We start from the raw sequence: 14,192 nt of genomic DNA, 5'->3' as shown, positions 1-14,192 counted from the left end.
TGTTTGTTACTGTAGTAAACAAGCATATAACATAAATAGAAAAGGTCCCAAACAACCAGGGGGTGACAAGCTGTCATTAGAAATATCTTAGATAACAGTTTTATTTTTTGTCAGGTATTATTTAATATTTTTTTATTAATATTTTAAAACTTTCTTATAATAGCCTGACCAGGCAGTGGCTCAGTGGATAGAGCATCGGACTGGGATGCGGAGGACCCAGGTTCCAGACCCCAAGGTCACCAGCTTGAGTGTGGGCTCATCTGGTTTGAGCAAAGCTCACCAGCTTGGATCCAAGGTCCTTGGCTCAAGCAAGGGGTTACTCAGTCTGCTGTAGCCCCATGGTCAAGGCACATATGAGAAAGCAATCAATGAACAACTAAGGTGTCCCAATGAAAAACTGATGATTGATGTTTCTCATCTCTCTCCGTTCCTGTCTGTCTCTATCTATCCCTCTCTCTAACTCTGTCTTTGTAAAAAAAAAAAAAAAAAAAAAAGAAACCAAATTATTAAAAAAAAAACCTAACTTCTTTTTTTTATAATAATACAGATTTTTATTTTGTTATTTTGTTATTTTTTTAGACATTTATTTTTCCTTTTTTTTTTTTTTTTTGTATTTTTCCGAAGCTGGAAATGGGGAGAGACAGTCAGACAGACTCCCGCATGCGCCCGACCGGGATCCACCCGGCACGCCTACCAGGGGACAACACTCTGCCCACCAGGGGGCGATGCTCTGCCCCTCCAGGGAGTCGCTCTGTTGCGACCAGAGCCACTCTAGCACCAGGGGCAGAGGCCAAGGAGCCATCCCCAGCGCCCGGGCCATCTTTTGCTCCAGTGGAGCCTCGCTGCAGGAGGGGAAGAGAGAGACAGAGAAGAAGGAGAGGGGGAGGGGTGGAGAAGCAGATGGGCGCTTCTCCTGTGTGCCCTGGCCGGGAATCGAACCCGGGACCCCTTGCACGCCAGGCCGACGCTCTACCACTGAGCCAACCGGCCAGGGCCTTTTTCCTTTTTTTAAAAAAATTAATTTTACTAGGGTGACATCAGTAAATCAGGGTACATATGTTCAAAGAAAACATGTCCAGGTTATCTTGTCAATCAATTATGTTGCATACCCATCACCCAAAGTCAGATTGTCCTCTGTCACCTTCTATCTAGTTTTCTTTGTGCCCTTCCCCCTCCCCCTTTTCCTCTCTCCCCACCCCCCTGTAACCACCACATTCTTATCAATGACTCTTAGTCTCGTTTTTATGGCCCACCTACATATGGAATAATACAGTTCTTGGTTTTTTCTGATTTACTTATTTCACTTCATATAATGTTATCAAGATCCCACCATTTTGTTGTAAATGATCTGATGTCATCATTTCTTATGGCTGAGTAGTATTCCATAGTGTATATGTGCCACATCTTCTTTATCCAGTCTTCTATTGAAGGGCTTTTTGGTTGTTTCTATGTCCTGGCCACTGTGAACAATGCTGCAGTAAACATAGGGCTGCATGTGTCTTTACGTATCAATGTTTCTAAGTTTTGGGGGTATATACCCAGTAGAGGGATTGCTGGGTCATAAGGTAGTTCTATTTTCAGTTTTTTGAGGGACCACCATACTTTCTTCCATAATGGTTGCACAACTTTACATTCCCACCAACAGTGAATGAGGGTTCCTTTTTCTCCACAGCCTTTCCAACATTTGCTATTATCTGTCTTGTTAATAATAGCTAATCTAACAGGTGTGAGGTGGTAACTCATTGCAGTTTTGATTTGCATTTCTCTAATAACTAATGAAGATGAACATCTTTTCATATATCTGTTGGCCATTTGTATTTCTTCCTGAGAGAAGTGTCTGTTCATGTCATCTTTCCATCTTTTTATTGGATTGTTTGTTGTTGAGTTTTATGAGTTCTTTGTATATTTTGGATATTAGGCCCTTATCTGAGCTGTTGTTTGAAAATATCATTTCCCATTTAGTTAGATGTCTGTTTATTTTGTTGTCAGTTTCTCTTGCTGAGCAAAAACTTCTCAGTCTGATGTAGTCCCATCCATTAATTTTTGTCTTCACTTCCCTTGCCTTTGGAGTCAAATTCATAAAATGCTCTTTAAAACCAAGGTCCATGAGTTTAGAACCTATGTCTTCTTCTATGTACTTTATTGTTTCAGGTCTTATATTTAGGTCTTTGATTCATTTTGAATTAATTTTAGTACAAGGGGACAAACTGTAGTCGAGTTTCATTCTTTTGCATGTGGCTTTTCAGTTTTCCCAACACCATTTGTTGAAGAGGCTTTCTTTTCTCCATTGTGTGTTGTTGGCCTCTTTATCAAAAATTATTTGATCATATATATGTGGTTTTATTTCTGGACTTTCTATTCTGTTCCATTGGTCTGAGTGTCTATTTTTCTGCCAATACCATGCTGTTTTGATGGTCGTGGCTCTATAATATAGTTTGAAGTCAGGTATTGTAATGCCCCCAGCTTCGTTCTTTTTCTTTAGGATTGCTTTGGCTATTTGGGGTTTTTTATAGTTCCATATAAATCTGATGATTGACTTTCTTATAACAATTTAGTTTTGTATACCTCTTTTATTGTTCTTATTTAAGTATTAAATGCATGAAATAATAAACTACCTTTCAGTATATCACTTTTTTATATTTAAAACAGTCATTAGGGTAGAGAACCAGTTGTTAAATTATTTGAATCCCTTGACCTTTGTTGGTTGGCTCAGAAGTAGAGCGTCAGCCTGGCATGTGGAAGTCCCAGGTTCAATTCCCAGTCAGGACACCCAGGAAAAATGACCATCTGCTTCTCCAACTCTCCACCTCATCCCTCTCTCTCTCTTTCACTCTCTCTCTCTTTTCTCTCCTGCAGCCATGGCTCAAATGGTTCGCGCAAGTTGGCCCTGGACGCTGAGATGGCTCCATGGCCTCGCCTCAGGCACTAAAATAGTTCATTTGCCCAAGCAACGGAGCAGTGGCTCCAGCTGGGCTGAGTATCAGTCACCCCATAGGGTGCTTGCCAGATGGATCCCGGTCAGGGTGCATGTAAGAGTCTGTCTGCCTCCCTGCCTCTCACTTAATTAAAAAAAATAATGTTATAAATTATTTGAATCCCACCACTGGGAAAGAGGCCAATATAAAGTATGTTACTAAGGTCTTCAGCTATGGACAGTTGGGGCTCAGTCCCATGCAGGGCCTTTGAGAGACTATGAGGAGTCAGGAAGCTGGAGTATTTACCAATTATGTTCATCATCTATTAAGGACCTTTCTATTAGCATATGTAAATAAGGGAGATATCACAGTAAGAAATCAATAATGTCTGCTACACTGTAGCAAAACCCTTATATTTATTTTTTATGCTCCTAATTCAGAATTTTTGTTACAGTATTTAAGTAGAGTCTAAGTTCTGGTCTTTCTTTCTCAGATAAACTTTCCACATTATGACCCAGTATCATAGATAAGATTGTAGAAAGAATGCTTAAAACTACTTAAAGAATGAGACTACCTGTATTTTCACACATTCTCAAAAGATTCAGAAACCCTAATTACCTAATGTGCTAATAACAAATTATTATTTTCATTAAACCAAGCCCTATGAGATCCACTAAATTGATTTAAATGCTAAAAATAATGAAGCTACATTCTTTAGAAATAGTCTACACTAAGATTTCTTTCAAATGCCTCTCTAACTGAATTAATTTGAAATAGAGAACAGAGTTTTTATATTACCAAATCTGGTTGACCTTCTCAGCAAATAGACAACAGACAATGAAAATCTCTGTATTCGTTGTGCTGTAATTATATAACATCAACCCGGGCAACATCGGTGTTTCATATGGTCTAATGTTCTTAAGAACAAGGCACTGAAACCAAAGCTTTCCCTACACTGGCAATTGAAGCAAATAGAAGCTTAAAATGGCAAATATCTTCTTTTGTCCAAATTTTGCACAAAAGTGTCTCTGTGCTTTTTTAGGGACCAGATAACATGGAGCCCCAGTGATGAGGGATTGGGTTTATAAGATCAAGAAGAAAGATTCTCATCTAGTCATTTAGGTAAATGCAAAGGTGGCAATTAGAACATCATCAAACCTTCTTCTTTTTTGTTCTTTCTTTTTGTTGTTGTTGTTAATCACGTGGTTGGTTTATAATTTCTATAGTCTGGAACTCGAAGTCACAGATATTTTAGTTCCCTAAGGTGTCCATTAGGACATCTGAATTTTCTTTTTAATTTTTAAAAATTTAAAAATATTTGTCAATTATAATTTACATTCTGTATTATTTAGTATTAATTTCAGGAATACGCCATAGTGGTAATCAACCTGGTCCCTACCGCCCACTAGTGGGCGTTCCAGCTTTCATGGTGGGCAGTAGCAGAGCAACCAAAGTATAAATAAAAAGATAGATTTAACTATAGTAAGTTGTTTTATAAAAATTTATTCTGCCAAACTTAGTGAAAATCTGACATAAAGTACTTGGTAAGTAATTATTATTATATGCTTTAACTTGCTGTAATTCTGCTTTATAAATTTTATAAAGTGAAGTTACTTCCCTACTTTATAAATTACCATTACTGTGGAACCGGTGGGTGGTTAGAAAATTTTACTACTAACAGAGAAACAAAAGTGGGCGGTAGGTATAAAAAGGTTGACTACCCCTGACTTAGACAATCATGTACTTTACCAACTGTTCCTCCTGCTATTTCCAGTACCCACCTGGCACCTTACACAGTTACTACAAATTTATTGACTATATTCCCTGTGCTGTACTTTATATCCCCACGACTATTTTCTAACTAGCAATCTGTACTTTTCAATCTCTTCACTTTTTTCACCCAGTCCCACAACCCCTTTCCCCCTGACTACCATCATCAGTCCAAGTCTCTGTATCTATGAGTATATTCTGTTTAGAATATTGACAAATCTTTTTTTTTTAATATTGGGGTAACATTAGTTAATAAAATCATATAGGTTTCAGATGTACAATATTACAATGGGCTATGTTCAAACCTGGATCTACTAGTTACTAGCCATGTGATCTTCAGCTTATTATTTTTTATTTGTTATGCCTTGAATCCTTTGTCTGTAGAACGGGGATGAAATAAGAATGCCTCAAAAGGTTGCTGTGAAGAGTAAAAGAGATAATGCATTTTGGAGCACAATGTATTCCCCCTGACACATAAAAAGCACACAGTACAGGTAGTTCACCAAGAAGTCTAAGCAATAAACTAGAGGTAATAGGCTCAAAGGGGGCTCAGAATAGGTGCTCACACTAAGCCTTGGCATCTCATTGCTTCTACAGAGGCCCTAGACTTTGAAAGCCTCTTTTCTTAGGCCATTCAGTGGTACTCTCCAGATGCCCTGGTCTCTTGGTGCAGGCACTCTGAGCATTAGGGACCTCATTTGGTTAAGGGAATGGTTGATTTCTTTGAGACAGGACAAGGATACATCAATGTTCATGTCTGATTACAGATGTTATCTTTCAAAATGATCCCAGTAGCAGAAACTTAGCAAGATCAGAATCCAAATTCCAGCTATGTTATTTCCTGTGTGGCTTCAGTGAAGTCACTCAGCCTCGCTGTGCCTTAGTTTGCTTATCTCTAAGTTGATGATAATACCGATTTGCAGGCACCAAGGCTCATAAAGGCCATCAAACAGCAGGTGTTACCTGGTATTCTCCCACCACAGTTGAGGTCCATCAGAGAATGGTTTATATCCAGGGGAGTTTTACTAGAATGAGTTATAAGGTTTACATCAAAACCTTGAAATTAGGTTTGGATTGCCATCTTTTCCTTAGATTTTTACATAGTTCCTACCAGAATTGAGCTAAAGACTTGCATAACAGCTTATACAAAGCCACATATTTGGGCTTACATAACATCACTTATTCAGTGATGGATTTTTTTAAGTATGTGCAACTCTGATTCAGGTCTTGACCTGACAATGCTACTTGGTTTGGAAGAACCATCCCTAACCGTAAATGACCCAATCTTACAGTTATAAGGACCCACCTATCTAGTGAATTTAATTGAAACACTTCTCCACTAGGACAGCAGACTATAGTTATTTGCATAGGGGGATAATGGCTCCTTGACACTTACAAGCTTGATGGCCCTGCTTCCTAGAATCTTATCTCCACCCATTCTCCTTGACATTTCCCCCCACCTTTACACACACAAACCTTCACACTACCTCCTTAGGGATACCACCTCACAAGTGCTCAATAATTTCAATTTTTTTTTAACTGAGAAGAGGGGAGATAGTGAAACAGACTCCCGCATGTGCCCCAACTGGAATCCACCCAGCAACCCCCATCTGGGGCTGATGCTTGAATCAACCTAGCTATCCTCAGCACCTGAGGTCAACGCTCAGACCAACTGAGCTATCCTCAGCACCCCTGGCTGATGCTCAAACCCATTGAGCCACTGGCTGCAGGGGGGAAAGAAGAGGGAGGGGGAAAGAAGCAGATGGTCTTTAATTCTGTGTGCCCTGGCTGGGGATCGAACCTGGGACGTTCATACACTGGGCCAACGCTCTATCCACTGAGCCACCAGCCAGGGCTGATAATTCCAATATTTTGTGTATTGTTTTAAATATAAGTGCAGTCTTTAAAAAGAGATGCAGTGATATTTTATGAGTGTTTGATATGGGTTCTGTTGCCTTTTCCAGGGAAAACAGAAGCCTATTTGGAAGCCATCAGAAAAAATATTGAGTGGTTGAAGAAACACAACACAAAAGGAAATAAAGAAGGTAAGTCTTTAGTGTGGTTATATATTGCAAACATTGTCCAGGGCTCTTCTTAAATAAGTATTCCTACAATCGAATTAGGTTGAAGTCTCCTCTCGGAGCCCAGGAAGATTCTAGCGCTTCTTGGATGCAGAAGGGAACCTCTGTTTCCCTTATTTTTCAAGCCAGCCTTTCAAGCAAAGGCACTTCCCCTTGCTTTGACATTTTATGATGAAAAAATGTCAAACTAATGTAGAGAGAATAACAAAATGAATCCCCATGTGTCCCTCACCTACCTTCAATAATTATCATCATTTGCCTGACCTATGGTGGCACAGTGGGTAAAGCGTCAATCTGGAATGCTGAGGTCGCCAGTTCAAAAGGAGTTGATGTTTTCTGCTCCTCCATATGTTGGCACATATGGGAGTTGATGTTTTCTGCTCCTCCCCCCTTCTCTCTCTCTGTCTTTCTCTCTCTCTCTCTCTCTCTCTCTCTCTCTGTGTGTGTGTCTCTCTCTCCTCTCTCTAAAATGAATGAATAAAATCTTAAAAAAACCCAAAACAACATTTTGCCAATCTTGTTTTGTCTACTCCAGTCCTTATTTGGAGTATTTTAAAGAGAGGCATTTTCTGAGCACATATTGGGTATACTAGTCAGTCACTAACTCACTTAAAACACGGCACTAACGGGGCTCTGTTCCAAGTACCAGAAATGTGAAGCACAGTAAAATGCAGCACACCGCCCCCCAAGTCACTCAGCCTCAGTAAAGAAGGGTGGGTCCTGCTTGGTGCTAGCCCAGACAGGCGAGGGGCTGCAAAGGAGGCATATCTTACAGAGACAGCGATCACTGGGAGAAAGGGCTTGCCAGAAGCCTTCACTGGAAAGGTAAATGAGGAGAAAAGGAGACAGAGGGGATGCTGGTTGCCAACATGTGCAGTCAAGGGACAAAAGAGAGTGATGCACTCTGGGAACTGAAGCTATTCAGTTTCCCAGGAACACTGAGTATCTGTGGGGCGGGCCATGGACAGGGCTGGGCAAGTGGGCAGGTCAGGAACAGGCTTGTGTACCTTGCATAGGAGGCTTGTTTTAGCCAGGGGGGCCTAAATTAGGGCTTACTTAAACCCCGAGAATTCAGTTAAGAACCGAGAAATCTGTCTGGCATGCAGTGTGGTTACAGATTGAAAAATAAGACCCCAGAAGGCTGGAGAGAGATAGGCAGGGAACTAGGGCAGAAATGATGGGCTTAAACAAGGGCAAGGCAGAGGAAATAAAGAAGGAAGAAACTGCAGAACTACATGGACAGAGTCCAGTATGACTCCCGGGTGTCTGGCCAGAGCAGTTGCAAAGTGATGCTTTAAAAATGAGATGAGCAGTGCTTCTCAAACCCTAAAGTGCATTCAGAACACACACAGAGCTCCTGTATATCCTGGAGCAGGACCCAGGCATCCAAATTTTTCAACCTCCCCCCATCTTTCCACTGTGCAGCCAACTTTGAGAACCACTGAGACAGCACAGGGGCAGAAGCGGTATTTTCAACCCGCTTTAGTCTGTGGTCTTCTAAGTTGAGCAAAATGGAAACAATGATCAGGTCTTAACACATACTCATTTTATTTGGCTCAACATAGTGTGAATTTCCCAGCTGTCAGTTGGATTAAAATTCACATGAACTAAGGCCCTGGCCGGTTGGCTCAGTGGTAGAGCGTCGGCCTGGCGTGTAGAAGTCCCGGGTTCGATTCCCGGCCAGGGCACACAGGAGAAGCGCCCATCTCTCTTCCTCCCTCTCTCCTTCCTCTCTGTCTCTCTCTTCCCCTCCCGCAGCGAGGCTCCATTGGAGCAAAGATAGCCCGGGCGCTGGGGATGGCTCCTTCGCCTCTGCCCCAGGCGCTAGAGTGGCTCTGGTCGCAGCAGAGCGTCGCCCCCTGGTGGGCAGAGCGTCGCCCCCTGGTGGGCGTGCCGGGTGGATCCCGGTCAGGTGCATGCAGGAGTCTGTCTGACTGTCTCTCCCCGTTTCCAGCTTCAGAAAAATAAAAAATAAAAATAAATAAAAAATTCACACGAACTGTGTTTCATCAAATCTGTCATTGATTTGAAAATGCACAATTGTTTAATGCCCCATTAAGGAAAAAAAGTATAACAAGCCATCAGTGACTGCAAAGACTTGAAAATAAAAGAAAAAAAAATGTTTATCTTAGTATCAGTATAATAATACAGTAGGCACCAAAATGCATTTTGAAACAAATGTAAATTACATGGTTCAACAATTGGGACTATTGATGTTATTTCTTTCATTAATTAACATATGAATCAAATTCCTGGTCATAACCAGCTACATCTTGCAATTCAATCTTTCACTTCAAGAACCAACCAACCTAGTAAACCATAGAACTATGGTACGTGCATATTGAAGGCTCTGTGAGCAGACTTAGAATGACAAGGTTGAGTCTGATCTTCCCTTCTGACTCCAGGAAGTGAGGGTGACATGCAGCACACCCTTGTGAAGGCAGAAGCACAGAGCTTTGTCTCCACTGCCTTCGTATATGCTCAGTTAGACTTGGGTTGTCTGTCAAAGCCTGTGGGGATGTAAGTCCCAGGCCTATGTAATGGCTGCAGCTGTGCGAGTGGCAAGTCTTATTATTAGCTCTGACTTCCTTAATGTCTGCTGATGCCCTTAGTTTGGCAGAGGCCCCCAGGACCTGAATCTCCTCCCAAATCCAGGAAAGAAAGCTGCATGTCATGTGATAGTGAGGATGATAAAATCTTAAGCAGCCTTTTTTTTTTTTTTAAGAATACTTTAAAAAAAAAGTAAATCCCAGCCCTGGCTGGTTGGCTCAGTGGTAGAGCATCAGCCTGGCGTGTAGAAGTCCTGGGTTTGATTCCCTGGCCAGAGCACACAGGAGAAGCACCCTTCCTCCTCTCCTTTCTCTCTCTCTCTCTCTCTCTTCCCCTCCGCCAGTCAAGGCTCCATTGGAGCAGAGTTGACCTGGGCGCTGAGGATGGCTCCATGGCCTCCACCTCAGGTACTAGAATGGCTCTGGTTGCAACAGAGCAACACCCCAGATGTGCAGAGCATTGCCCACTAGTGGGCATGCCAGGTGGATCCCGGTTGGGCGCATGTGGGAGTCTGTCTTTCTGCCTCCCCACTACTCACTTCAGAAAAATTAAAAAAAATTTTTTTTAAGTAAATCACAGCACAGTCTCTTTTGTACCTAAGATCCTTAAGACCTGTTTTAAGATCAGCAAAGAGGATACTGACTTGTGCACTCTCACAACCAGCCAACAGCCTTTCCTCTGCCCCAGGCTGGTTCTCCTGGCACAAGGGGAGAGCTGCATCATAAAGATAGTTTTCCACTTAAAAGAAAGCACAGTATTTTCCCATTTGTCCATTCCAATCACCTCGACCTCTTCATATCTGTCCTTGGGAGACTGCCTTGTGTCCCACTAAAAATGTTGACCCTGCAACCAAGTCTGAAGAGTGTTAATGTGAACTAGTGAGTTGGGTAGGAATCAGCTTGTAAGGTGCACACATAATGCATGTTTAGCTTGGTTCTCTATTTTGTGCCTGAGAGAAAGGGAAAATCAAACAAAAACAGAAACCCCAAGCACCTACAGACCATTTGTTCTACACCAAGTAGATGCTTCCCACTCATGACTTAAATAAAGGCCACAGAGTGGTCAAAGCAGTGACTACAGCCTGGCGTGGGTTCAGAACCTGACTCTACCATGACCTGAGCACGGGACTTACCTCCTCTGTCCCGTTTCTTCACCTCTGAGGTGGACATACTCATGCTAACCTCATGGGGTTTTGTGAGGAGCAGATTGCATGATGGTTGTGAAGTGCTCAATGAAGAGTTATCTCTTTAATCCTCAAGGCTGTGCCCTCATGGGGAGCAACTGCCTTCCTTGGTGGAAACCAGCTCTCTAAGCCTCAGTCATCTTGATGTGATGAACACATGGTGCTTGAAGCGTGGTCCTTCATGCTTAGTTTCTTTCTTTCTTTCTTTCTTTCTTTCTTTCTTTCTTTCTTTCTTTCTTTCTTCCTTTTCTCTCTCTCTCTCTCTCTCCCTCCCTCCCTCCCTCCCTTTTTCTTTCTTTTTTTTTTTTTGGTGACATAGACAGAGAGAGAGTCAGAGAGAGGGACAGACAGACGGGAAGGGAGAGAGATAAGAAACATCAGTTCTTCTTTGCGGCATCTTAGTTGTTCATTGATTGCTTTCTCATATGTGCCTTGACCGGGGCCTACAGCAGACTGAGTGACCCCTTGCTCAAGTCAGCGACCTTGGGCTCAAGCTGGTGAGCCTTGCTCAAACCAGAGAAGCCCGTGCTGAAGCTGCCGACCTCAGGGTTTTGAACCTGGGTCCTCCACATCCCAGTCCGATGCTCTATCCATTGCGCCACCGCCTGGTCAGGGCCTTCCTTTCTTTTTTTAATGCAAGGTCTTAAAAATGCCCAAGGGGCCCTGGCTGGTTGGCTCAGCGGTAGAGCGTCGGCCTGGCGTGCGGGGGACCCGGGTTTGATTCCCGGCCAGGGCACATAGGAGAAGCGCCCATTTGCTTCTCCACCCCCCCTCCTTCCTCTCTGTCTCTCTCTTCCCCTCCTGCAGCAAAGGCTCCATTGGAGCAAAGATGGCCTGGGCGCTGGGGATGGCTCCTTGGCCTCTGCCCCAGGCGCTAGAGTGGCTCTGGTCTCGGCAGAACGACCCCCCCCCCCGAGGGGCAGAGCATCGCCCCCTGGTGGGCAGAGCCTCGCCCGTGGTGGGCGTGCCGGGTGGATCCCAGTCGGGCACATGCGGGAGTCTGTCTGACTGTCTCTCCCCGTTTCCAGCTTCAGAAAAATACAAAAAAAAAAAAAAAAAATGCCCAAGGGACCCAAGCTAGGTAAAGGGGTTAAAGACTCTGAGCTTTGTACCCCATTCTTTCCTCTCTTCCCTTTACAAATTGATAGGAGGGGCTCTGGTCCAGGGGCTGCCAACCATCAAGAGAATGGTACTGTCCTCAAGGAACTCAGCCTCAAACAACTCACATCTGGAGGGGTCTCCCTGAGTACTCTAGGATATGGAAGACCTACGTGCTCACCCCTGAGGGATATGTGTCATAAGTTTGTTGTTGTTTTAAGCGAGAGAGAGAGAGACAGAGACAAGAGGAGAGAGATGATTCATATGGCCAGGTAGCTTGGTTGGTTGGAGCATCATCCTGATATAGGAAGGAGCGGATCAGTGTTGGTGTTTCTCTCTCCATTCCTCTTTCTCTGAAATCAGTTTAAAAAAAGAAAGAAAGAGAATAAGACTGTTACATATGCTGCCTACAAGAAACTCACTTGATATTGAAAGACACACACAGACTAAAAGTAAAGGGCTAGAAAAAGATACCGCATGCAAATAGAAATGAAAACAAAAAGCTGGGGTAGCAATACTTATATCAGAATATCAGACAAAATAATATTTTAAAACAAAGGCTATAATAAGAGACAAAGAAGGACATTTCATATCCAACAGCCAAAATATGAAAGCAACGTAAGTGTCTATCAATAGACGATTGGATAAAGAAGATGTGGTACCTATATTCATATATACCCTGAAATATTATCTGGCCTAAAAAAAAAAGAATGAAATCTTACCATTCACACCAACACGGATGGACCTAGAGCATATTGTGCAGAGTGAAATAAGTCAGTGAAAGACAAATACCATGTGACTTCACTCATATGTGAAATCTAAAAAACAAAAACAAAACTATGAGCAACCAAAACAAACTCATAGATACAGTGAACAAACTGATGATTGTCAGAGCGAAGGTTAGGGAGCTGGGTAAAAAAGGTGAAAGGATTAAAAGATACAAATTGGCAGTTTCAGAATAGTCACGGGAATGTAAAGTATAGCATAGGTAATATCGTTAATAATATTGTAATAAATATGTGTGGTGGCAGGGGGGTACTTCATAAGTTATATAAATGTCAAACCACCATGCTGTACACTTGAAACTAATATAATATTGAATGTCAACTGTAATTGAAAATTTAAATTAAAAAAAAAAAAGCAAAGACCTGACTGGATAGCTCATTTGGTTAGAGAGTATTGTCCTTAAATGCCAAGGTTGCAGGTTTGATCCCCGATCAGGGCACACACAAGAATCAACCAATGACATTATAAATAAGTAGAACAACAAATAGATGTGTCTCTCTCTCGTTCTCTCTCTTCTCCCTCATCTCTCTCTCTCTCTCTAAATAAATGAATAAACAAATAAATGTTTATTTGCTCCCTTGTCCCGAATCTACTGAATGCAAATCTGCAACTTCCCAAGAGCCCCAGGTGATTGGTATAAACAGTCAAGTTTGTGAAGCCCTGGTCTCCAAGCCCATTCCCAAAGTAGTCAGATGAGGGTGGTACTTCCCACCAGAACACCTAGCAAGTGTGATGCTCCACAGCAGATGAGCTAATATAATGCATATGCATGGGATTTTAAGATGCAAAACTGCACAAATGCCAAGACTTGATGTGAAAGATGGAGCTGGTTGTGGCAGTGTTGTACAAAGCACTTCTTGGTAAATACTCATCACCCTAATGGGATTGCTCTTTCCTGATCTTTCTCATGCTGCCATAATGATATTTTCCAGATTATGACCTTTCAAAGATGAGGGACTTCATCAACCAGCAAACCGATGCGTATGTGGAGAAAGGCATCCTTGATAAAGACGAAGCCGAAGCCATCAAGCGTATTTACAGCAGCCTGTAACAATGGCAGAGAGGTCCAAGCGTCTTTCCACTACTTCAGAAAACATGATATAGCTTAAAACTCACCTAATTCTGTGATTACAGTTATTTTGACCCAAGAATTATTAGAAAGTGCTGGGTTTACTGTAGGTAACCCTCTAGAAGTGGTTAAAACATAGCTTTCTTGGCGTAAAAACATCTGAAAAGTAAAGTTGTATGTAAGCTGAGATTTTGCATATAGAATCCTTATTTCCAAGTAGATTTACATTTTATAATCAGAGATATGTTGCTTTGGAAAAACCTGTAATGGACTGACTATAAAACTTCCATTTTTCCCGCTGTGTCATACAGATAAGCACCCTGAAGATTTGGGGGGGTTCTGTTTTCAAGACAGGCCAGTTACTGAAACACCTCATAGCATGTATCTGTCACGATGTCCTTTCCACTACCAGTCCTTTTTGGTTGAAATAAATTCATGTTTCCTCAAAGCCTCTATAGCTTGAAGGAAGCTATCTGCTTTTTTTTTTTTTCTTAAGGCAGTCCCTGCTGGTTCTCTATCAGGCCCAAAGGCAAAAAAAAAAAAGAACGTGAAAAGTGGGCATTGGATTTCCTGGATTTATCATCAGTTTCCTCCACTCTTAATATTTTCTATTCGTGAGTTTTCAGACAGTGGTTTTGTTTATTAAGAGGGACAACTACATACTCTCCAAACAGAAAACAAGGTCATAAACTCTACATAAAGTGTGTTTAAAATGTATGCCAGATATGAGTTATATAAAC

The 14,192-nt window shown here is 42.1% G+C and overlaps 1 protein-coding gene across 1 annotated transcript in view; it reads left to right on the top strand.

Moving 5' to 3' along the window:
* The window catches only part of SCG3 (secretogranin III), a 58,399-nt gene extending 44,492 nt beyond the window's left edge, over positions 1-13,907 (top strand). Inside the window, exons 11-12 of the mRNA XM_066343438.1 lie at positions 6,650-6,730; positions 13,316-13,907. Of these exons, the coding sequence (XP_066199535.1) occupies positions 6,650-6,730; positions 13,316-13,434 (200 nt within the window). The 3' untranslated portion in view covers positions 13,435-13,907. The remainder of the gene's footprint in view (positions 1-6,649; positions 6,731-13,315) is intronic.
* Positions 13,908-14,192: the final 285 nt, after the last annotated feature.

Source organism: Saccopteryx leptura, chromosome 6 (assembly GCF_036850995.1).
Source record: "Saccopteryx leptura isolate mSacLep1 chromosome 6, mSacLep1_pri_phased_curated, whole genome shotgun sequence".
NCBI classification, from domain to species: Eukaryota; Metazoa; Chordata; class Mammalia; order Chiroptera; family Emballonuridae; genus Saccopteryx; species Saccopteryx leptura.
This window is presented reverse-complemented; position numbering and strand designations above follow the sequence as displayed.